The sequence below is a fragment of the Ovis canadensis genome, chromosome 22 (genome assembly GCF_042477335.2).
Source record: "Ovis canadensis isolate MfBH-ARS-UI-01 breed Bighorn chromosome 22, ARS-UI_OviCan_v2, whole genome shotgun sequence".
NCBI classification, from domain to species: Eukaryota; Metazoa; Chordata; class Mammalia; order Artiodactyla; family Bovidae; genus Ovis; species Ovis canadensis.
In genome coordinates, this window is record NC_091266.1 from 53,531,642 (window position 1) to 53,558,731 (window position 27,090).

The window sequence follows — 27,090 nt, forward strand, 5'->3', positions numbered from 1 at the left end:
AACACTGGTATGTTTACTTAGGAACTCATTTTTACTTTTCATTTTTAGTTCATTATATTGACGAATTGATTATGAAAATACAGAGTAAGTCTGAATCTAGGTCATGAAAGAAAGAAAGTTCATAAACATCAGAAAAGAACATTTCAGGCAGTGATAAACGCAGATTCAGTTTTCAATACAGTTCTTGTCTCAGAATAAAAGATAAAAATATTGATGCAGTTATAGCCAAATCATTCACCAAGGATAAGTCTAATCCTTAACAGTTTTCACGCAGGCCAAGATTCTCTCCTTAAAAATGAATTTCCTCATTAAAAAAATAGTAGTCCCTGAATCATACTTTTTCATGAGCTTTGTTTATATAAAACATATCCCCAAGTACAACACTGGTATCGTAGGTCATTCTATAGAAAGTAAATTTGGCCAAAGCATATTAAAATATCTGCAGATAATGTTATAATACTGAAAACACATGGATTCTAATACTTTTAAAAGTGTGAGAAGAGCCTCAATTATACTAATAGAAAAACTAAGAATTGTGCAACATTTAACGAATGTTAACTAAAAATGGCACGATGTTAAAAAATAAGAACTACTAAGACCTCAAATGAGAAAATAAAATTTTACACCAGACTGTGAGTGACATTTACTACAGAAATTTAGAAGTGAAGGAAAAAGTTGGCAAGAGCTATTTTTCCTTCTCTATTTCCTCATATTAAAAATTTTTTGTATTAACATTTGGGATTTTTTTTCAGAATTTCAAAATTTGTGCTCTCATAGGAAAACAACGCAACTCAGAAAAATGCAAATAATAAGGAATTTTAGCTTATGAATATAAACTTGGCCAAATATTATCTGATTTAAAATATTAAACTGAGCAATTACATGTGCTTTGTTATTTAACTCTCAATGAAGTCTTAGTAGAGACAAATATTAAGACAAAAATGTATTTGGTAAAAGATTGGGGAATATATGTCTCTGTATACAGGTGAACTTTTCATTGCAAATTTCCTTTAGAAGAAACAGATTTCAGTATTACACAGTATGTATTTTTATGTATGACTTTTAAAGTTAAAAAATGAGCAGCAGACGATTAGTAATATAAAATATCACTATTTTTCCACTTTAAAGACTAATTTTGTACAAATATATAAAGAAAATTCATGAAAGCAGTCAACATTTTGGGGGAGCAGACTTTAAAAAAAGTTGACATACAGTTTTGTGATACTGATTTATTTTTAAAGGGTTTTGAGTATGCAGAACAATATAAATTGTCATCCTAGTCAAGATCTAAGAACTCACCCTCCTTTAGTAAATCTTATTGTGGTTCAGAACCCAAATGCAACCATCTGTTCCATTATTTATGAAACTTGAAACCAAGCCTAATTCATCATTCCTAGAATTTGCTCATTGCTCTGGGTTACCAGGCATCAGAATGATCACCTACTCCCCCCTAAATTATCTTCGGAAATAACTTCCTAGTATTTTCTTTGCTAGTATTTTAAAGACATTCAAAATCTCAACAAAACAAATCATATTTGCTTATCTTCTGCTTAAAGCTTAAACAAAGCTCAGATATTAAGACAAAAAACTAATTAAAAAAACTCATGCTGTTGTGAAGTTAATGAAGTTTCCTAAAACACATCATTCTTTAAAAAGGGACTTTGGGTCATTACTTTGGAAAAAGAGAAAGGATCTGATGGTAGAATAATATATAGTAGCAGCTTATTTTGAAACCAAGGTTCATCTAGTCAAGAGTGATTTGAAGCAGCTTCTCTATAACAAACCATTTAGAGTATTAATAGCAACGCTGATTTGTTTTGCATCGATAGAGCACACATATATTTCCAGATTAAGAAACCCTAATTGGTATCCTATCATTTTAGAGGCAACCAGTTGTTTTTAAATGTTCTAAAAACACACGTATATATGAGGTATATGCACATATTTTACATACAAAGATACATGAACATCTAGATATTCATGTACACATGTATATATATATATAAAATATGAACCTTTTTTTTTTAGTAGTGTTTATAATGATCAGTACTCCTGCACCTAAATGTCTATAAATTGACTTCTGAGAAACCAACCACAGTTTCAATTTTGCTTTACGAGAAACCTGTTCCTGAGGAATACGTCATGTACTTCTGAAGATACTTCTAGGCCTAAGGGAGATTAGTGGGCCAGCACCAGCACCTAAGTGAATCCTAAGGAACGGCTTATTCACGAGAATCTGGCCCATTTTCACTTTAAAGGTTTAAATTATTTATTTATTTTTTTTAAGGTTTAAATTATTGAGCTCACTTCAAAGGTCACTCTTGATAGTCCCTGCTAATATTTACAGGTGAAACGATTTTTCACAATGAAGGAGAGTACGTAATGAAACCTGATAGCGTGGTCTCTTTTTCAGTACCAAGCTTTTCTTCTATTTCTCATCCTTTCGTCCTTTCTTTCTCCTTCCCTCCCCACCCCCGCCCCGCCCCTGATTATAAATGCAGTACCACCGGCTTGTTAAGTATTGGAGAATTTCCCAGCTTTCCTGGACGGCTCGTAGGGCACTCTGAGAATACTGGGCGTCTCCTCCATCACCCTGACCAGGAGGTTGTCGATGTAGTCCTCCAGCTCCCGGATGTGCGAGTCCTTCCTCCTCAGGAGCTCCTTGTGCTTCACCAGCTCCTGCAGTACCTCCTCGTAGGTCAGACTGCGATAGCCTGCAGTGGCGTCAAAGGGGTTGCTCTCCTAGAATAGGATGAAGACGGTCACTTCAATAGAGTATTGGGGGCAGATGATGAACTATTTTGAACTTCAACTTTTTTCAACACTCATCCCTATCCTTGGCGAGAACCCATTCGACAGTTCACAGCGTGGCTAGCCAGTTCTCCGGAGAAGGCAATGACACCCCCACTCCAGTACTCTTGACTGGGAAATCCCATGGACGGAGGAGCCTGGTAGGCTGCAGTCTATGGGGTCTTGAAGAGTCGGACACGACTGGGCGACTTCACTTTGACTTTTCACTTTCATGCATTGGAGAAGTAAATGGCAACCCACTCCAGTGTTCTTGCCTGGAGAATCCCAGCGACGGGGGAGCCTGGTGGGCTGCCGTCTATGGGGTCGCACAGAGTTAGACACGACTGAAGTGACTTAGCAGCAGCCAGTTCTCAGGAAAGGACTAGAGCAGATGTACCCACGCCTTGATTACAACTCTAAATTCTTCTAAAACCACTTTTTACACTGTGTGCAAATATCCTAGTGTTAAGAAATTGACCATATAATTTAAGATTAGATTAACAGATAAAATCTTCTATAATAAATATAATTTAAGAAGACGAAACCAAAAGATCTGTAGGAATCAACTGTAGGAAATATAAGCTATTGAAAACTAGACCTTTGGACATTAATTTAGTTCTCATGGAACTGCTTCCATCAAACTAGAGTTTAATGTTGTACGTCTGCCTCTTTATTGAAGATGGTTATAAGACACAGCATTATCAAGTCTGCTTCAGATATTTGTTATGAAATGTTGCTGGCATTCAGAACTACTATATACTATTATATAATAATATTATGTAATAATAGTATATAATAAATCCATGGGCAATCCTTTCAAGAAGCTCCATGGGAATAACTACTATTTTAACTTATAGGCAAACAGACCTTTTCCTCCTCTGGGAAATGAGTCTATTTTTCTCCTCCTAGTGCTAATACCTGTATAATTTATTTCCCTTTTTGCCCTGGTTGTCAGGAAACTCAAGAGTTCCACTACTATCATGCTAACAAGATTAGTATATCTGCATTGTCTCCCACTTCATTTATTTTGTTTAATCTTATTCTGTTGCTAAAAATTATTTTAACACAAAGGCAAAACATAAGCCAAAAAGGCAATGATTAATGTTTATTATAAAGCATCCTAATAGAAAATATTTCTCAGGAATTTCATCAAAAAAGCACTGTATCATCATCTATTTAAAGTGTGTAATACTGAGATTTTTCATTATGCAAAATGTAAAGTAGCAATCTTAATGGCATTTTATATATACTTCCATCACTACATTCAACAACTGGAATTGGTGTTCATCACTTTCTTTCCAAACATTTCCTTTGGGCTTTAAAGAAAATACACTAAAATCCTGAGGAAACGGACCTTGCTCTTAAGGACTAACTACCTAATGTATTCAGTAGAGGACTGAGAACCAGGACTGATAAATATAGATAGGTCTTTTTTTATTTCTTGTCATAGAAATTAAATTTGTATTCATTTTTTAGGATCTATTTTAATTTGCTATGCATCCAGGAGTTTTCATCAATAAAGTCAAAGTGTAACTTTTCATCCCCTTCTCCCCCAGACCCTGTGACTGTGCAGTATCAAAGGGATAAGCAAGAACACAGATACCAGTATGTTTGTGTTAGCCAAGCACACTCCCTTCTCTAGCTAGGATAAAGGCAAAAACATTTTCTGGGCTGAAAACTTCTCCAAGCCACAAAATCCCTAAGGTGTTTCAGAGAAGACATAGCTTGCACTAGACCTTCAAAGATTCTGGAAGGTACAAATGTGTACAGGAATCTCAAGCAGTGGGCTCTGCTTATTCAAAGGAAGAAACAAAGTTCAAGGCCCAGTGGTCAATAAAAGTGATCAACAGAGTATGGCTGGGAAAGAAGGTTCAGGACAGGGCACAGAGAGAGAGAGGCTGAAGCGCTGGGTTCCAAACAGGCCATCAAGGATGTCTAACGCTATCAGACTTAGTGCTATGGGAAACAGAGCCTACTGAAGGTTTTAGAAGAAAGGAAAGGTAAGTAAAGCTAAGTTCTAGCAAAATGGTATAGCAGTGGGAAAGACCATTTGGAGGAACCAATATTAGTTACAAAGTTATTTAATAGTATGTGGTACCCACATCCTCAGTTGTGTCTGATTCTTTGTGACCCCATGGATTGTAGCCCGCCAGGCTCCTCTGTCCATGGAATATTCCAGGCAAGAATACTGGAGTGGGTTGCCATTTTCCTAACCTAGGGGATCTTCCCAAGCCAGGGATTGAACTCGAGTCTCCTGCATTGGCAGGTGGATAACACTGTGCCACCTAAGAAGCCCCCACTTAATAGTACAGACAAAAGTTAATAAGAGCCTCTACTAGGTTAACAGAATAGAAAGGATGCTAAGAGGAAGTAAATTTAAATTGTTAGACATATTAAAAATAATGTATTTTGCCATTAGAATCTGGCACAGATACAACTTTATGAGCTGTGCTATCTTTGTCCCACAAACATTTCAAAATACTGTTTTACTAAAACTAAAGGACAATTCTGGAGATACGCTGGTCTACTTTGCGGTTTCCTCTCTTTCAGAGCAATTAACCTTTTGTTAGAGTAAGTACACACACATACTTATAAGTTTATCTAATTGCTCGTAAGTAGTCTAGAGATATAAAAGTTATAATTTTCTAAACACATTCTTATTGACATTTATTACACTAAGCATGTTTCCGGAAAAAAAAAAAAAGGTAAGAAATACCGTATAGGTAAGTATATTTAAAACATTAATTGAAAATAAGCTACTCTCTTACTTTAACCAAAATAATTCTGTACAAATTTGAGACAGAAACCCACATAGGTCTCACTTTTCCTTCTCTCATAAATGAGATGTTCTCCAACTTCCCTTTCAACTCTAATATCTCCTGGTCTACAAAGTGATTTTTCTAAACTGCATTAAAAAAAAATAATAATGTTCAACTAATGTGATTTCATTTTTGTAATACAACATTTACTGAAAAATAGCAGTTCTTCTGAGAACCGCAGGGATTAATGAAATTAAACTAAATGAGATTCATTATCAATTGATTGTTTTACTTTTCTTCTTAATTTAACATAATAATAGTGTGAGATTGAGACTCTCTTAATGAAATTATACATTTATGAACTGATTTCTCCAAATTAATTAAGTGATAATATACACTTAGAAAATCATTTATATTGTTACATTTAACACTATACCAGCACTACCAGAGAATGTAGCTTAATTTTTAACATTTCTCTAAAATGGGGATTAAAAATATCAGAAAATTCTTTTATTTTGACATAAGTAGCTTAAATCATGCCACGATACAAGTCAATCTAAAATTTAATCTCTCCAGAAATACAAAGGATCATAAGAGACTACTATCAGCAGTTGTATGCCAATAAAATGGACAACATGGAAGAAATGGACAAATTCTTAGAAAAGTACAATTTTCCAAAACTGAACCAGGAAGAAATAGAAAATCTTAACAGACCCATCACAAGCACGGAAATTGATACTGTAATCAGAAATCTTCCAGCAAACAAAAGCCCAGGTCCAGATGGCTTCACAGCTGAATTCTACCAAAAATTTCGAGAAGAGCTAACACCTATCCTACTCAAACTCTTCCAGAAAATTGCAGAGGAAGGTAAACTTCCAAACTCATTCTATGAGGCCACCATCACCCTAATACCAAAACCTGACAAAGATGTCACAAAAAAAGAAAACTACAGGCCAATATCTCTGATGAACATAGATGCAAAAATCCTCAACAAAATTCTAGCAATCAGAATCCAACAACACATTAAAAAGATCATACACCATGACCAAGTGGGCTTTATCCCAGGGATGCAAGGATTCTTCAATATCCGCAAATCAATCAATGTAATTCACCACATTAACAAATTGAAAAATAAAAACCATATGATTATCTCAATAGATGCAGAGAAGGCCTTTGACAAAATTCAACATCCATTTATGATAAAAACTCTCCAGAAAGCAGGAATAGAAGGAACATACCTCAACATAATAAAAGCTATCTATGACAAACCCACAGCAAACATTATCCTCAATGGTGAAAAATTGAAAGCATTTCCCCTAAAGTCAGGAACAAGACAAGGGTGTCCACTTTCACCGCTACTATTCAACATAGTTCTGGAAGTTTTGGCCACAGCAATCAGAGCAGAAAAAGAAATAAAAGGAATCCAAATTGGAAAAGAAGAAGTAAAACTCTCACTGTTTGCAGATGACATGATCCTCTACATGGAAAACCCTAAAGACTCCACCAGAAAATTACTAGAGCTCATCAATGAATATAGTAAAGTTGCAGGATATAAAATCAACACACAGAAATCCCTTGCATTCCTATACACGAATAATGAGAAAGTAGAAAAAGAAATTAAGGAAACAATTCCATTCACCATTGCAACAAAAAGAATAAAATACTTAGGAATATATCTACCTAAAGAAACTAAAGACCTATATATAGAAAACTATAAAACACTGATGAAAGAAATCAAAGAGGACACTAATAGATGGAGAAATATACCATGTTCATGGATTGGAAGAATCAATATAGTGAAAATGAGTATACTACCCAAAGCAATTTACAAATTCAATGCAATCCCTATCAAGCTACCAGCCACATTTTTCACAGAACTAGAACAAATAATTTCAAGATTTGTATGGAAATACAAAAAACCTCGAATAGCCAAAGCAATCTTGAGAAAGAAGAATGGAACTGGAGGAATCAACTTGCCTGACTTCAGGCTCTACTACAAAGCCACAGTCATCAAGACAGTATGGTACTGGCACAAAGACAGACATATAGATCAATGGAACAAAATAGAAAGCCCAGAGATAAATCCACACACATATGGACACCTTATCTTTGACAAAGGAGGCAAGAATATACAATGGAGTAAAGACAATCTCTTTAACAAGTGGTGCTGGGAAAACTGGTCAACCACTTGTAAAAGAATGAAACTAGATCACTTTCTAACACCGCACACAAAAATAAACTCAAAATGGATTAAAGATCTAAATGTAAGATCAGAAACTATAAAACTCCTAGAGGAGAACATAGGCAAAACACTCTCAGACATAAATCACAGCAGGATCCTCTATGATCCACCCCCCAGAATGCTGGAAATAAAAGCAAAAATAAACAAATGGGATCTAATTAAAATTAAAAGCTTCTGCACAACAAAGGAAAATATAAGCAAGGTGAAAAGACAGCCTTCTGAATGGGAGAAAATAATAGCTAATGAAGCAACTGACAAACAACTAATCTCAAAAATATACAAGCAACTTCTGCAGCTCAACTCCAGAAAAATAAACGACCCTATCAAAAAATGGGCCAAAGAACTAAATAGACATTTCTCCAAAGAAGACACACGGATGGCTAACAAACACATGAAAAGATGCTCAACATCACTCATTATTAGAGAAATGCAAATCAAAACCACAATGAGGTACCACTTCACACCAGTCAGAATGGCTGCGATCCAAAAATCTGCAAGCAATAAATGCTGGAGAGGGTGTGGAGAAAAGGGAACCCTCCTACACTGTTGGTGGGAATGCAAACTAGTACAGCCACTATGGAGAACAGTGTGGAGATTCCTTAAAAAATTGCAAATAGAACTACCTTATGACCCAGCAATCCCACTTCTGGGCATACACACCGAGGAAACCAGAATTGAAAGAGACACATGTACCCCAATGTTCATCGCAGCACTGTTTATAATAGCCAGGACATGGAAACAACCTAGATGTCCATCAGCAGATGAATGGATAAGAAAGCTGTGGTACATATACACAATGGAGTATTACTCAGCGGTTAAAAAGAATTCATTTGAATCAGTTCTGATGAGATGGATGAAACTGGAGCCGATTATACAGAGTGAAGTAAGCCAGAAAGAAAAACACCAATACAGTATACTAACACATATATATGGAATTTAGGAAGATGGCAATGACGACCCTGTATGCAAGACAGGGAAAGAGACACAGATGTGTATAACGGACTTTTGGACTCAGAGGGAGAGGGAGAGGGTGGGATGATTTGGGAGAATGACATTCTAACATGTATACTATCATGTGAATTGAATCGCCAGTCTATGTCTGACGCAGGATGCAGCATGCTTGGGGCTGGTGCATGGGGATGACCCAGAAAGATGTTATGGGGAGGGAGGTGGGAGGGGGGTTCATGTTTGGGAATGCATGTAAGAATTAAAGATTTTAAAATGTAAAAAATAAAAAACTAAAAAAAAAAATAAAAATAAAAAAAATAAAATTTAATCTCTCAAAATAATCAATTATTATCCCACAATATTGTTCAATACTTTATAGCCATAATCTAGAATATACAAATCCACTAACTGGCATATTTTTCTCTTCACAATCATCTAATAATTATGGGGAAATAGATTTCTTGGAAATACACTTCTGAGCTTTTCAATAAATTTTCCATTTGTCCTTTTATGTGAAAATGTTACCCCAAATTTCTTTATCAAGTTTCTATGCCAAAAAAAGAAAAATCTTAGAAACACACATACTATAAACTATGTTCTGGAAAACAATAAAAAATAATTAAAAACAGTTTTATGCCTAGCTCCTGATTTATCTCGTATTTGAAAATCATGTAAACCTAATTTTAAGCATAAGATTCTTAACTGACTAAACTTAATAAATACAACTATGTTTTTTATACAATTCCAAATTAAACAAAGATTAATACATACGACAGGAAATAAAAAATATTTTCTCGTTTCAAAAATTATTTTGCTTAATAACTCTCAGGCAAATATAAAAATGAATTATTTTTTCAAAAGACATTTTCAATACTATTTTTGGAAAAGCTAAAATTGAGAAATCTCCAAACTGGTAAAGAGTCAAATAACTAAACACAGGCCTCCTAAGTACTCAATATTTTTCCTCTAGCACTCCATATAGATGGCACATATGTTTTTAAGATGTCTTCTTATATTGAAATTTAATGTAAATTTTTCTCCTCTATTCCTCTTTCATAACCAATCTTTTTTATTACTACCCGACCTCTGTTAAAAATTTCCATACACAGAGATACGAAAATAAGTATTGGGTGAGAGAAAAGAATTACTACACGAAGCTTTCTAACTAGAATTTTAAATAACTTGTGCAAACGACTTTGAGAATTACTAGTGATTTATTTTTACTTTACTCATAGTCTAGCCTTTTAAACTAGGAAATGTATATTTTTTACAATATTTAAATTTCAACAAAAGCAAATTATCAAGACTCAAAATAACTGAAGATTTAAAGAAAGGTTGTCCTGGTAACCAAATATTGGTGGGGTACTAACTGACATCCAAAGCAACCAGAGGAGAGAGAGAGAGATAAGATGAAGGCTTGGCATTCTCTGATCATCTCATTATTGTTCTAATGAGCAACTTTGCTCTGGGAATATCATCTCAGCTACTTTCACATCTTTTGTCCTACTCTCTTCATCTCCCTTTCAGTTCTTAATTAGGCCTTAAAGAGCTCACACTGCCCTTTCAACTGGCTACTGCTCCTGTTTAAACACTGTGCTTTCACAGACAGGTGTTGGCACTAGCATATAAGACATACAAACTTAATTACAAAATACTACGTCCAGAAGGAGGAGAAAATATAACTTAGTGCATGGCTATTATTGGAGAACTTAATGTAAATTACTTCAAACATCTTATAATCTTCAACATAAAACTTGTTCAAATACTTTTTTTCAATAACGATCAGTAGGAGGATGAGCTTTCTCCTCTTAATTGTATCTTGCAGTAAATTAACAACACCTAGTAATCCTTTAACTGTCATTTAGAATAGTTAGTATTCCAGAGAAAAATAATCACACATCAAGGATTCTTTTATCACCTTTAAATCCCTTAACTAAAACAATTTTCACATTTTATTTCTTTAAAGAATTCTAAGGATGCTTTTGCAGCAGTAAATTACAAGATTTGGAAAAGTACATTTACAAGCACACAGAAGTTGTAATTAAGGTTACTTAATAAACAATAGCTGCACATTAAATCGATTTTTTGATGTTGCATTTTGTTTGAGATTAAGTAACTGCCTGATAGAATTCATTTTACTATCTGATCAAAGGCTGACTTCATATATTCTGACGTTTCTTGCCAGAGTGCCATAATATAAAGACTTGAGTATTTATGAAACATCAAAACGTACAAATCATTTACATAAAACAGTGAAAACACAGTACAAAGTCCTCTGCTTCTATAATGTTTCCTACCATTTTAAAGACAACTCTGTTTAGAGTGGTTTACACAACACCATGGTTTCTTCTAGGCCTATCACATCACAGAAAATTGTGATATGTTACTGCTTTGAAAAATTCTTATTATACATCTGGATCACACACATTAAGGACAGATGGTTCAAACAGCAACCACCAGCCTCTAGGAATAAAGGCTCTATTTCTGTTACTCAGTGAGAATGTAGTTTCCTACCAAGACATGTGCCCATATTTTATAAAGTAACTTATTCTCTAGGTTTAATATGGTATTTAGAATTGATTGAAGATGTTACTGAACCTCTGAACAGAGACAGAAAACTGAACTTGAAATAACAATGAAATGAAGTTAAAATATCTGAATAGTCCTTGCAAAATATGCAAGTTAATTTAGCAGGTTGCTACCAAGTCTGTTAACATATTTGGTTTCATTCTGACTTAGAAGGTAAATGTCCTACAGGTTCTTTCAAACACACTTTCCTGGTTAAATGGATCTCTTGCCAGGAAGTGTTTCCTATTGTTAAATATTAACAAGCAGTTTTATTTTTCCTTCAATCTTCGTCACAACAACAACAACAACAAGAAAATGCTAGTTTTCTCCACATGCTCTTATTTCAACTATTATAATGCTGACTTTGACATACAGCTTTCTTATTCATATTTAAAGAACCTGCAAACAAAATCTGTATATTCTAAATGAACTTCAATTCTAACTAAAACTGTTTGCTTATACTTCCATAGATCATACTTAAGTCATACCCTATGGTATATTTTGTATTTCTTCTTTCTCTGCAGATTACTACACTAGACCATAACTTGTAGGTAACGGAGGGATTCACGGAGATAGAGGCCTTTTTAAGAATGTGCCGCAGACACACAGCGTGCGGCTTGGTTTTTGGTAATTCTCGAACTGTCGATACAACTTACCGGAATCTTCCTGAGGTCCTCATGACTTGTCGGATTCACATGAAAACTGAGCAATAAAAGACAAGCATAAATGTTAAAAGCTTATCACAGTCCACGCGGGAGGAAACATAAAAGCAGAACATTTCAACCAATGTTGAACAACAATTTCTAAACTCCTACACCACCTGGGTGACTGACATTTAATCCAGGATGTAAAAGAAAAACAAGATTTATGCAACATTCTATACTTTTAAACTCTGAGGGAAAACCCTTCAGTTAATACTAGAATTAAAGAATTGTATCTTTAAATACGTCGTTTCTAAATATGTTTAAATATAAACAAATTTACCTAGTCAGCTACTTTATAAAATTAAAGTTTGTAATATTATTGTTCTTTTAACACACACACACACACACACACCCCTTAGGCCTTCTGAGATAAAACTAAGGAGGATTAAATAAATTTAGGGTGGGAAGCGTGTAGAATGAAAGAGTTGAAGCCATCTTGTAAAACAATTATTCCTATAGGTGTTAGAAAAATTAACCTTTAAACATTTTCCTATCGAGGAGAATGAATTCAGAGCTGTGTGAACCATTTCTGTCATTAATGGATTTCTAAGTAGCTGGTCTTCAAAATTTAAATACCCAAATGGACCAAAACAAAATGGATTTCTTCCATGCAGAGGACAAAAACATCACAGCTGAATGTTATAATCATTTTCCTCTTTAACACATGTCCATTAGGAAGTGGACTGCAACCAAAAAGAAGCTAAACTTCAAAGCCATCTGCTGAGTAAATATTTCATCGTTGCTATTCAAGTTTAATTTTTACCCAGCACTTAACGACTATTAGCCATCAGAACCTCTACAAAGCATTAATGTCCTAGGAACCTTTTTAATCCCCACAGCCCCCTCAAAAAGACTTCACTGTAAAAGATATACATATATATATATTTTTTGTTGTTATCTGTGCAAGTAACTGGAATCCTTTGAAGAAATTCACTTTGAAACTTTTGACTGCATGCATGAAAAGTCTGGACACTGAAAAATACCTATTTTCACAAGTGTATGTCCCAAGCTGTAAATCCACAGGGCATGTGTGCACGTATGACCACCTTGAGAGAGTTTCCCATACATCCAAGGTTTCATTTGTTATGACTAAAGGTTTGTGGTAGTAGCTACCAGAACTGGTTGTTGAACTATTCCGCCTAGAACTCCTGTGGATAAATCTGGCATCTCAGTAGGGCCTGGTGACATGGTAGGGAAGATTGAGACATATTTTAAATACCAACGATGCACCATTTACAGGCCAGTTTGGCTGACACATTTTCTCACTCCCAGTACCTCACTGTCTTTATGGTGTTCTGTGTGGTCCCAGACTAGTCACTGCACCGGCAAAGCCGCAAAAGTCTGACAAAAAAGTGGCTTAGAAGAAAACAAAAACAAATCCAAAATACATCATCATGGGGTACCCCTAGGCCTACAGTGCCTCGGGAGCAGCTGATACCATGCGCGGTTCCCATCCTCCCTGGCTTTTGGTCCAAGGAGGTCAACACCAGGGACTATAGGACTCTTCCTCCTTGCCCATTATCTCAGTGTGCTGTTCTCTAACAGGTCAAGAAACACATTCTACGGTGGCTTTCTCCATTCGACTGTGATACTCTCGAGGACATAACTGATGGGCTGACAGCACACCGCAGTGGTTGCAGGCAGAGAGGTGGTGGTGTGAACTCAAATCCTGCTTCTTCGCTCTACACCCTTGCCTTTGAGTGTGTCTGGGTTCCCTCATCGGTGAAACGGGAATGCTAACAGGAGGAATGCTAACAGTCCCATGTAGGACTCCTGGGAAGATCAAATGAGATGATCCCAGGTAAAACAGCACCATGGCTAGCAGACAGCACATGTTCAGTAAATTAATTTATTGAATGAACATTTGCATATCGCTTATACTGCGCCAGACACTGTGCTAATAAGCACTTTAACCAAAATTAACTCATCTCATCTTCATAACCCTTAAGGTAGGCATGATCTTCATTTTCTAAAGAAGGAAATGAGTCACAGAGAGGTTAGGCAGCTTCTGGGAGGTGGTACAGGAGGTGAGTGGTGGAAGTGACACAGGCCTAGCCCTGTTTTCTGCTCATGGATCCACTTAGTGAGCACCAGCTACACTGCTGAGGCCTGAACACACAGGGCATGAGGCATGAGATGCACAAGTAAGCACTCAGGAGATGTGCCCTTGCAGGCGGAAGAGGGCACTCCCGAGTTAAATTCTTAGACCACCTACAGGAAGGAGGCATTCTAGCGCAGCAAATTAGCCAAGGAGAGTCCAAGTCCAGGAAAAAGTAGGACTTAACACTGCATGAAAGATAGGCTTGGCAGGCCAGAGAAAGAGCACAGGGAGGCCCTATATCATCTGCTACTGCAAGACATCAAGGAGACCGGCGCACAGGCTGCAGGGTGGGAGGGAGCCCTTGAAGGGTAGTCATGAGGCCCCTGGAGTTGATCCACAGAGCAGTAGGTCACTTCCGACAAATTTCAGCTTTCATAAATGCTACTAGATGTTTCACAGGGGCTTCCCTGGCAGCTAAGATGGTAAACAGTCTGCCTACAATGCAGGAGACCAGGATTCGATCCCTGGGTCAGGAAGATCCCCTGGAGAAGAGAACGGCAACCCACTCCAGTATTCTTGCCTGGGGCATTCCACGGAGAGAGGAGCCTGGCAGAATACATCGATTCCATCACATCCTTAAAGAATAAACAGTATTACAGCTGTATAGATCTCATTACATGTCTCAGGAATGCATTATTATACTAAGAAATAGAAATGCTCATATTATACTTATTTTAAGAAGAGTTTTAAAGGAACAAGACATTTAGGACAAAAATTTTACCAAAATCACAAAGCTAACAGTAGGTACAATCCACTGGCATTTGAAAGTGAAACTCATAGACAATCAGCAAATGGTCTGTGAATCGTCAAGAATGGTCACAACTGGAAAGGAAGGAGGTGTGGAGCACAGAGAGCCCTGGTCTTCGCCACTGTACCTGCGTGTAACCTGAGGGTGCCCACACTTGCAGCCCAGGCAGCCATCCGAGGCCAGAGCTCTGGGACTTGAGGCCAAAGCTCTGGGACTGGCCATTATCTGAAATCCAAAGGCAGAACCCGTCCCCTGTGGTCGGCTTTATATTCACAAACATACGTGTCAAACACACGACCAACCCAGTCATTCACAGCTGACTTTTCTGATCTGTCCTTAAGGGGGGAAAAAGAGTTAACTGAACTGGACTGAATTAGCTTGGGGAGAAATAAAATGTCTCCATTTATCGACGTGGGGCGCTGATTCGTGATGCCTTTCCCCTGCACTGCTGTCCTCGTGCCAGACAAGACACTGAGGAATACAGGCTGACTGCTCCACTGAGTTGTTGACAGGTTAAGGAAAATGTTTTTTAAATCAGGTGTAAAAATAAACAGACATGCCCATAGAGAAAAGGTCTTATACAACTTTGAACTTCACAATTCAAAAAAAATTATTTTTCAAGATCAGGACTAAAAGAGCAAGGTGGCAGCAGGAGACTCTAAAGCCCCTTTAGGCTGACGAAAACGTCTTTTAAATTCATATTTTTAAAAATATTTTAAACTAATAAAATGCTTTAAGTTAACATTCTGGGGTTTTTAAGTTTAATAAAAGCTTATTTTTTTATCTTGCGGTATTCCCAAATTTTAAAGAATTTTTAATTAACAGTACTCAAATATATCTCAAGGGATCATGAGTGTGTCTTCAAGAACGTCACAAAAATTTACTTTGAAGTTAGGATAAACACGGAGTAAGTAAATTAGTGAAACTTAAAACTGTCCTTCAATTTCTGCTATGGACTAGCTTCCCACAGATAAGCCAGAAAAGCAAATCAACATTTATAAAGTGATGAAACTACAGAAATCACTAAGGCATTTGGCAGTGACCTAGTTTTTTTCTTTGTCATTCCTTTTCTCTTTTTAAAACTCCTTTTGTTCTCTTTTGGAGTGAGAATACCTAAGAAAGGGCAGATACAGTTAACAGTGAAAAAGTTTATCAAGACAAAAAAACCCACAGAAGAACAAAGATCTATTAAAACTGATTAACTAGCTGCCTTGTCAGTATAAAACAATACAAACTGTGGAAATTCCTGGCTCTAGGATTTTATATCTTTCAAGGAGAAGTCATATAACAACACTTCACGCTCTTTTGAAGGCATTTAAAAAAACATACACGATACATCTTTCCAAGATCTGTTACCCTGGAATTATAAAGCTAAGTCCATTTTAGCCTACAACTTGACCCATTTTGTATTTAAGAAGTGAATTCAAGTTATCTGCAAAATTCAGGAGGTATCCTGCTTGTCTGGGAGGCAGGGTCAAAGAGAGGAACGGGAGTAGAGTAACTTTCTTAAAAACACCATTTAATTCCTTACGGTGTACAGGAAGTACCACTTTAACTACTGCAGAACCCCTGACATGAATTCTCTTCAAGGGAGGGAACCGTAATATTGATCTTCTTGTCTAGTTGAGAGAGGGGGCTCTGCAGACCTGAAGCTTCCTTTGCAGGAGAGATATAGTTCTGGGGGAGAGGTGTAAACTGAGAATTATAATACAAAACCTTTAATGAGTGTGAAAAGAAGAAAAGTAAAATATGCCCTTTACAGAGAAGCAAGGGCAGGAAGTAATGACACTGGTCAAGCCACAACTGATATTATTGGACTTTAACCATGACACCAGGCATCTTGGTGAGCACTTTACATGCTACCGCACTTAATCCTGAACATTACAGAAGAGGAAACAGGCACGGCAAAGTCAAGGTAACAACAATGCTCAAGGTAACATGGTTACTAAGGAGCAGAGTCAGGATTCAGAGAAAAACAGCCAAAGGTCACCATCCAAGCTCTTAGTCACAAACTGCACCTCCCACTCAGGGTTCCACTGGGAGCTCAGAGAGGCGGGTCTCAAGGCAGCCAACACAATTCCTGAGCATTCTTCCAATCAGAATGACTGAGAAAAGTGCACGACCCAGACATTCTTACAGACAGAACAAAGGCTGAACATTAACAGGTACTGAACTTCTTTGTCCCCTCTGAACTCCCCGCTCCATCCTGCCCATCTCTGCACCCAAGATGGCTGATCACCTGGGCCTCCTTGCCCACTGGTTTCCAGTTGTGCTTGATCACTGGGAGATACCTGCAAGAGACTGGAGGACAGAAAGAAGGGGAGACAGTATTTACTTCAGCGCTCCAGTCCCAGCCTACCACCTTCTCAGCCCATGGCACTACAGCTTTGCCAGTAGCTTCTGTACAAACAGCCACAGCTGTTCCTTCACCCCTGTGTGGCAGTCACTTCCAGACACGGCAGGTCCCTGCCGCTATAATACCCCTTCCTTGGTGTCCTCACCCCGGCCAGCCCTCCATATGTGGTCTCCTCATTCAACTTGTGTCAATTATTCACTTTGAGTGTGTCATCTGTTTCCTGCTAGGAATTTAACTGATGTAAGAATACACAATAAATGCCATACACTGTTCACTCAATAATTTAAAATAGGAGAGAAAGAAAGAAAACCAAACTGCAGTTCTTAAATGGTATAACTGAAGTGACTGGGATTTGAATACTACTATACTTTATTATGGGGCCTTCCAATTTATAGCACATTTTCACAAACAGAATTCCTTTAATCATGTTTCCCAAGGAACACAAATCAACACACTGGAATACAGTCTCCCACAGTAAGATCTCATAGTCGAAATCCCGTCTGATCCACCGCACCTTCGGATTCTCCCACTCCCTTGCTCCTATTGGACCTGCTTTGTGGACCCCCACTAACATCCCAATTGTTTCCTAATCCGTCTGTATTTACTCGCCCCCCTCACCAGAGCATACTCACAGCCCGTCATCCTGCAGCTGTTCCCCCACTTTTATTTTGCCAATTTCTAACTCCTCCCAAGCCCCTCCTGCTGTCTTTGTTACTTTACTGACTCACCTTTATAACTAACCTGAAACACATCGTCACCACCCATCCTCACCGCTGCTTTTATGAAGGTTAACAACAAAACATTTTTATTTATGGCAAGAGCCTCATTCTCTTTAACCTCTCAGTTCTCTATGAAGAGTATTCTCTCTTTCTAAGATCTGTGATTGCCTAAATTTTCTTCTATGTTTTTGATTACCTGTCATCTTCCTCATTCTGCCCTAGTGGAAGACACTAGCTACTTCTAAAGGTTCTGCTTTCAAACTTCTTTTTCCACTCTACCCTGGTGATTTCTTATCTTCCCACTACTTCAGCTGCCACCACTATATGGACTGATGATGGTTACATCTTTAATCTTCAACCACAACTGCTTTATCCTTTGTAACAATACCTCCTCCTTTACAAAAGTCTGTTCAGTCTCAGACTGGGTATATATTACTTGCACCTCAAAGTTGTCCCTAGCCAACCATCACCTTGACTCTTCTATCAGTTCTCTCTGACTTTGCTCTTCTAGTACAAAAAGGTGAAGCCTCAGAGGCACCCTTGACTCCAGCCTTCAGCTTGCATGCCTCATCAGTAAGTAGCCAGCTTCTCCCCACTCAGCTTCTGGACGTGGATATCTCATTGTTTCCTTGCTACTCATTTCCAATGCTGGTTACTCATGGGACCACATGACGACCTACACTAAAACAGCCTGGACCACAGTAACAGCCTCCTCTCAGGTTCTACCACCCTCCCTCCATCCCATCTAGCTATGCAACAGGCGTGGGTAGGATATTCTAAAGCTCAAGTCTAACCTCATCATCCTTCTTTCAGAACACTGGCCTCCCACCTCCTCCAGGACAATAACAAAATTTCTTAGCCTGGCTTTCAAAGCCTATTGTGCTTAATTATATCTTTTCAAACTTACTGCCCACCACTCAGCACCCAGGTACAACCTATTACATTGCTCTACATTTTGTATTTTATTTTTAATTAGGAAACAAAAATTTCATTACCTATTTCAAAAAATTAGGATTAAGAGATTTAAAATGGAACATTTTTTTAATGACAAAGTGCTAAATCCAATGTAAAGTGTATGAACCTAGACACAGACCTTACATCCTTCATAAAAATTAACTCAAAATCAATCACAGACCCAAATATAAAGCACAAAATCACAAAACTCCTAAAAGATAACACAGAGAAAATGTAGATGATTTTGGGTATGGTAATCATTTTTCAGATACTACACCAAAGGCATGACCCATGAAGAAAGAAAAATTTTACAAGTTGAACTTAATTAAAATTAAAAACTTCTGCTGTACAAAAAAACAAAACAAAACACACTGTTAATAGAATGAAAAGTCAAGTCCCAGACTGAGAGAAGATATATGAAAAAGATACTTGATAAAGGACTGTTATCAAAATATACAAAGAACTCTTAAAAGTCAACAACAATAATCCAATTTAAAAATAGGCCAAAGATTCCAACAGATCTCATCAAAGAAGACATACAGATGGCATTAGGCATAAAAAGATGTTTGACATATGCTACTGAGGAAAAACAAATGAAAACAATGAGATGCCATCACACACCTACTGGAACGGCCAAAATCTGCAACGCTGACACCACCTAAGGCGGACAAAGGTGTGGAGCAACAGGAACATTTACCATACAGTCCAGCCACTGCGCTCCATGGTGTCTACCCAGAGAAGCTGAAAATCATGCCCACACAAAAACCTGCACACAAATGCTTACAGAAACTTTATTCCTAATTGCCAAAACTTGGAAGCACTCAAGATATCCTCCAGTAGCTAAGTGGATAAACTGGTGCATCCAGACAATGGAATATTATTTGGTGCTAAAATAAATAAATAAGTAAATGAACTCTCAAGTCAGGAAAAGAAGGTGGAGAAACCTTAAATGCATGTCACTAAGTCAAAGCAGCCAATTTGCAAAGTCTACAGACTGTACGATTCTGACTATGTGACCTTATGCAAAAGGCAAAAACTACAGAAACAGCAAAAAGATCAGTAGTTTCCAGGGGTCTGGGAGGAGGGACCAGTCAATAGGTAGAGCACAAAAGACTTTTACAGCAGTGGAAACACTCCAGATGATACTATAAAGATGGACGCATAACACTCTATATGATACTATAAGGATGGAGGCATATCATTACACGTTTGTCAAAAGCCACAGAATATACCACACCAAGAATGAACCCTAATGTAAATCATGGACTATGTATAGTTCTGATGTGTCAATGTAGGTCCCTCAATTTTAACAAACATTTACCACTCTAGTGGGGAATGCTGATAAAAGGAAGAAGCTGCATCTGTGTATACATCTGTAGGATGTATATAGGAAATCTCTGTACCTCCTGCTCAATTCTGCTGTGATCTCAAGCTGCTCTATAAATAATTGTTTTTTAAGTCTGCATTTTGGGTATCTATCTTAATCCCTGAACTCTCTACTCCTTTCTACTACAGGCTGCTTGAAGAAGGGAACAATATCTCAATCTTTTCAGTCCAAACATCTGACACAGTACCTAGGGTATGGCAGATGCTTAACAAACGTATGTTGAATTAATTAACAGCCAGTGCTTAATAAAAATTGAGCTAATAATTGACTGAATAAATAGTTGATCAATAAAGGCTTCGACAGGAAATAATCAAGTCCCCAAAGGGCAGAGGAAATCAATTTTCTCAATAATGAAGATCACTTTGATCTAGACCTGACAGCCTATTACTGGGGGGGGGGGACCGGGGCGCAGGGGGTCATCCTTTTTAAGATAGAATTACTCTGATACTTAAAACTGCCAATATGAATTGAAATAAGTTTCAAACTGGTGACTTCTAATAAAATCCATTCCACTAGCCAGTTTACCAACCAGGTCTACCGCTTTGGGTATTTGATCCCAATACAGATTAAGTTGAAAATTCTCTGGTAAATCCTGAAAACAATTTATAGAGGTTCAATGTTAAAGGAGTTCAAAGAAATGTTAACAATTCCTTTTATAAAAGCCTTTACAAATGAAGTGCTGGTAGAGAGGTTCCACTAAAAAACAAAACCTTTGGCACATTTCAATTATGTCTATTACACATGCAAACAGGGCTTAAGAGTCAAGGTGCAACTCAATACTGCTTTTTTCCTTTCTTTTGAAGGGGGAGTTGGGGGAAGTGAGTACCAAATCAAATTAATGTTACTAGAGAGGAACATACTCCATTCTCTCTCCCGGGACTGGGCATGTACACGGATACCTGGATGGCAAAACAGAACCTAGCACATAAATGTCCGTGGGGATTAACAGTAATTTACTTATTATTATTCTCACAGGGTATCTTTCATGAGATCTCACAGGCAAGATAATTAAGAAATTGTGGTCAGTGACACCACAGATCATGGACAGCAACCTCAGACCTAGCTGCTTCTCTATCGTGATATGGTAATCACTATGTTACTGACGAAGTTCTAAAACATTGAGGACTGAAGGATATCCATGAAAGTAAGGTATGTTTCATCAAGAATATTATGTTTGATCAAGTTTAACTTACTGTTTTTTCCTGGTGAAAAAAGAATTAGTTATAAATAAAATGTAGTTAAACTGAATAGCAGAAAACAAAATAAAAAAATAGTCAATCAACTTACAAATTTCCAAACACAAGCCCTATGAATTCCGAGAGTTTGCCATTTCTTTAAAACTAAGCTTCTCAAACTTTCTTCTCGTTAGTACTCTGCCTGATGCATGAGAATAAATCTGACAACAAGCATAGAATTGCCTTGACATCTCAAATTTAACTTAAAAATTCAGGTAGATTTTTACATTTTATTCCATACCATAATCATGTTTGTCTTAATACAAAAAAATCTTTTCTCCTTAAGTTTTTAGGAACCTTGTCATTCTGGGAAGTTGTGTTGTGATTATCCTGTTGCTCTGAATAGACTGTGGCCCACTGTCCGGTCATATATTCACTGGAGTCTCTTTGAGGGTATGGGGAACGGGTAGGAAGCAAGTTCTGTTTACTCTGGAAGCCCAATAGTGAAACTGGGCAGGAGTGATGGAACAAGGCACCAGGGCCCTTCACAGGGCCAGACCCAGCACAGGCTCTCTCTGTGATCAAGACCAACCCAGCCTTGATCAGCCTTACCCTCTGACAGGCTGAGGACAATCTAGGCAAAGGTAACTTTTCCATGAAGGAGGGGACAAAAGCAAGTTGGCCCACAGTGCCCCTGGCCAAAAGTATCACAAGCTGGCTGTGCACCTAGGACAAAGCCAAAAACAAAGTGAAAGTGCTGCTCAGTTGCATCTGACTCTTCAACTCTATGGACTGTAGCCCACCAGGATCCTCTGTCTATGGGATCACTTAGGCAAGAGTGGGTTGCCATTTCCTTCTCCAGGGATCAAACCTGGGGTCTCCTGCATTACAGGCAGATTCTTGACCGTCTAAGCCACCAGGAAGCCCAAGTTCTGAAAAGACGGCCTCCAAAGTTCAAGAACATCCTGCAAGAGGTTGTGGCCAGAAAGCACCTGCTTCCTTAAACCATCATCTCTGCAGAGCTTTCATGATGAGGTACGCGAGGCCACCAGACTTCCTGAGGCCCCTCCACAGGGTGACACAAACCCCAGGCTCGGTGTATGCATCCTCCTTGGAAGCAGAGCTGCTAGGGTAACTGGGAGATTTCTGGCTATGCTACACCTTAGGCTGAAAAGCCCAGCCTTAAGGAGTCTTGGCAAGTTAAGAGGTGGCTTTCTAGGATTCTAACATTGTGCAATTTTGCCAGAAAAAAAAATTATTGTTCCATGTAAAAACACACTTTCTAGCCTCTTCTTCCAAACAAGAACTTTTAAAAGGAAATAACATTTGTAAGACAAGTACCCACTTATTTGGTTAGAAGGGATACCCTACTACCTGTGTGAATTTCCTAAGGCAGAGACCCTTTTCCCAAAGCAGACTCAAACTTTGAGGAGTTTTACATAAGCAGCAGTTATCCTTCTTACTGTGATAGCTTTGAACAATTTAATTTGAACTCAGTCATGTGAGTTTAGAAAAACTCGTCAAGCTTTAAGGTAAAGCCACAGCTTAGATATTTACCCTGCACTGTTATTAGTGTTATGTAATAATTTCTGAATACAGGATTATACACTGCCTTCAAAGTCATAAGTTTTCTACTTAAGTAGGGAATACTTTTACTTAATTTCAATGTGGTATACAGTTTATTTCATCAAAGATTATTACTGAACATACACATTCCAAAGAATTTTTACATCTATTTCTTTTTACCAAATGTATGTTCTTTATCAGTCAGTGAAAAACATGAGCTCCTAAGTTTTTTTTATTTATGATTTATGATTTTTAAAGCTGAGAATATAGTTACTTGTAAATAATTTAACTTATTTAGAGCAATTATTACTGATTCTATAGATGCTTTGTAGTAAGACCATAGCAAGAGCCACCATTTCCAGCTTCACCATGTGGCAAACCTACCTTTAGCACTTTATGGTGCCTTACATCATGTAGTTTCTTCCACACCACCAAGGCTGTTATCCCATTTTACAATGAGGCTTAGAAAGGCTAAGTACGGTCAGACACTATTCAACAGACTCAAATCCAGACCCAAGTCCTAAACCTGACTTCTTGATACCTATCCTATACTCGATTTAGGATATTCTACTATGACTATATTTATACTTTTACATAACACTGAAAAGTCCTCTGGTAGAAGTAGTTAATCAAATATATCTTCTGAATCAAACATGAAGTTATATCTGGTATGACCTCCACTTTTAATTTATTTGGGGAATTTAATTTCTTTGAAAGTGCAAAAATCTACATGAAACAATATATTGTACACTTCAAGTAAACAAAACATGTGATTAACCTGAATATCCCCATTCCCACACCAGTCTCCGTAACAAAGAGGCTATTATCCTTAACTCAGAGCTGCTGCAGGGCACTCACTAATTGGCTCCTGGAAGCCTAAAGGAGCAAACACACTTCCTCAGGAACCTACCAGGCAGGGAATGACAGACTGAGACTACGACTCCAACTGGAAAAGCAATGGTAAAATTACTGAGTAGTTAGCAGACAATTAAAGATAAAACAGTATATGGTCACTGTTATCAAACATTCTTTCAAAACGCATCTCGTAATTTTTAAAATAAGCTTCCTTGCTATGTACTAAAAACCACTCTGTCTACTCATTCCCCGAGGTGAAAAATCTTGTTCAATGGTCAAGAACAAAAGTTCAAAGGCCTCTTCCTTGAAGAAGCATTTGCGAATCTCTAGCAAGCTCTTCCTCTCCCTTCTCACAACAAACCATATTCAACACAGTTCACTCGGCCTGGATTACTGGTCAGGGCTTACACGTCCCTCTCCCTAGTTTAGGAGGCTACTTGTAACCTACGAATCTCTTCTTCACTTATCCACCTCCAGCCCCCGTAGAGTTTTACAAATGAGTTTGAAATGACCTTTAAAAATTGGCAATTTGAATTAAGTTTTATTCTGGGTAAACTGACCCATGTAATTGCTATTAAGTAGTATTAGCATTTTTGTCAGAAAGATATCTAAGCTTAAAATAAATATATAAAATACATAAAACATTTTTATTTGCTGTATATTTAAAGTAGTTACATAACACTGTACTTTAATATTAATATTGATTTGTATACCTTTACATTATAATTATTATCTGTTATATGATGTGTGTGTGCACACTCAGTCCACTAAGTCATGCTGGACTCTCTGCGATCCCATGGACTTGCAATTGTCCAGGCAAGAATACTGCAGTTGGCTGCCATTTCCTCCTCCAGGGGATCTTCCTCACCCATAATCGAACCCGCATCGCCTGCATCTCCTGCACTGTCAGGCAGATTCTTTTCCACTCAGCCACCTGGGAAGCCTCTGTTACATAATACTGAACTGTATTTAGCATATCCAATCAAAGATAAATAATTTACCTTTAAAATGTAAGTTCAAGGAGACAAATGTCAAATGTCTGAATCCTAATATTCTTAGAAATTAGCTAAATGCATATAAAGAAGATGATTTCCAAATCAAATTAATTGCTTTCTATCAATTCCAAATCAAATTAATTAATTTCTATCACCAGCAGCTATTTAAAACACTCTGGCCACAGGTAACACTACCACCACATGTTAAATATATAGAAACAGCACCTGTATTTAAAAAATTAAAGCTTTATTATTATGAAGGGTAACCACAGGTGACGTGGACACAGTAGTCCAGAAAGAAATGCTCTAAACATTGAAGCAGGAGGCCTACAAAAGCGGTGCCCAAAGAAGGGAAAAGCATAAAAGAAAGAAAAGTTGTTCTCTTAGTGAGAAACTGGCAAAGGGATCCCAAGGGGGCAAGACTGGTAAAGCCAAAGCCACTGGAGAGAAATGCATGTAGTAATAACAGTGTTAAGGTGAACAGACTTCAAATGCATCGAGTCCATAAGCAGTTATAGAAATGTGCATTCCTGAGTTCAAAGAAGCCAAAGTATTTTCCAGGTTTCAAAAACAAACTCTCATGAACTGTTATTAGGTTGATGCTAACTTCCTTGTCTCCAATAACTCAAAATATGTAATTCCTATTCTCTAAAAACAAAATTCTAAAATAAACAGCATCACATTAAAAACACAAAAAACTCAAACCTCTTCATCAAGACTGGAACGCCAAGTTTGATTCAAAGACTAAAGATCTGACATTGCTACCATACAGGTTTTACAGTACTGTGACTCATCAAATTTAAGACATTGGTTAAAGACACATCACTGAAATGATCCTCCTGGTCCTTTCTCCTTTACCAGTTCCAGTTCCCCAACATTCCTCCCCTACACCCACACACACACACACACACACACACACACACACACACACAGGCAGAATGGTCAAATCCCATCTATGTTAGTCCAGAAATGTATCTCAGAGATGTCCCCTTCTTTCCATCTTCACTGCCAAGTGACCTTTATCAAACTCTCACCTCAACAATCATGGTAACTTCCTAACTTGTTCTCTTGCTCCAAGGCCTCCTCCCTGCTGCCACTCCTGGCCCCAGGAAGTCCCCATGCTACAGAATATCGAACATATTACTCTGATGGTATCACAACCCAATTTAAAAATCTTTCATAGCACCCCAATGCTGATACAATGTCCAGTCCTTAGCATGGAATTTAGACCTAATTTTTATGTGCCTGTTTTGATGAGCTCTTAGAGCAGGATTTGTATCTTAATAACCTCTGCTATCCTTATATACAGCAAATATGAAAGTGAAATTGTAGTTGCTCAGTCATATCCGACTCTTTGCCAACCCCATGGACTGTAGCCCACCAGGCTCCTCCTATATCCCAGGACAAGACATAGTTCTAGCTTATTCATCCAAATATAATGAAAATTGAAAACATCGTTTGATTATGAGATCTGAAATTCGGAAAAAGTCATCCTGATGGACTTGAGCAGACAACACAGAGGAAGCAATGGAATGAATCAGAAGACCTGCAAGGGCTTTCTTCATATTCTTCATCTTTAGAGTATAGCATGTTTCAATAATGTTTCAGGCTTACAGACTGGGGGTTTTCTGAACCAGATCTCAACTCATACCCCAACAATTTCAAATTTACATAGGAAATAATTAGACCAAGTATCTGAAATTGAGACCATCTAATCTCAGACTTAAAGGTACCCTAAGAGCATGATGGGATGGACCCTTGCGTATTACGTAAAAACTAACCTGATGAAGGACAGTCCTCTCTGCCCTAGATCCTGACTGCTTCAAAGTGGTCAAAGAAAGTGGACTGCCCATTTGGAACAGGCAGTTTTAGTCAACAGCCCTTAGGTGAAAAATAAACAGAATATAGTCTAAATTTAGAGCCTGGGGGGCTACAGTCCATGGGATCACAAAAAGCTGGACACGAATAAGCGACTACACACAGCACAAAGTACGAATCATAGAAGTTATGTCCTTCCAACGTATTGTTCTCAAAGCTCATTAACAGCAATTAATTAAATTATTAATCTATATGCAACAAGCTTCCTTGCTTGTTGATTTTACAAAGAAATAATTATCTCAAATTCTATCTTAAAGCAAAAAATGTACATATTGATTTATAAAAATTAGTGCATTAAGGTCACTAGAATATAATCTTAATATTTTCCTATCAGAAACTTTAAGA

General features: G+C 37.6%; 1 protein-coding gene across 3 annotated transcripts in view; it reads right to left on the reverse strand.

The window, feature by feature from the left end:
- Positions 1-1,214: 1,214 nt before the first annotated feature.
- Positions 1,215-27,090, reverse strand: part of RAB11FIP2 (RAB11 family interacting protein 2) — a 43,753-nt gene continuing 17,877 nt past the window's right edge. The window contains exons 4-6 of one of the 3 annotated variants that reach the window (XM_069567722.1): positions 17,100-17,161; positions 11,964-12,009; positions 1,215-2,742 (exon numbers count right to left, since the gene is read on the reverse strand). In XM_069567722.1, coding sequence (XP_069423823.1) covers positions 11,999-12,009; positions 17,100-17,161 — 73 coding nt within the window. In that variant the 3' untranslated portion in view covers positions 1,215-2,742; positions 11,964-11,998. The remainder of the gene's footprint in view (positions 2,743-11,963; positions 12,010-17,099; positions 17,162-27,090) is intronic. The other 2 variants (XM_069567721.1, XM_069567723.1) reach the window with 2 other exon arrangements.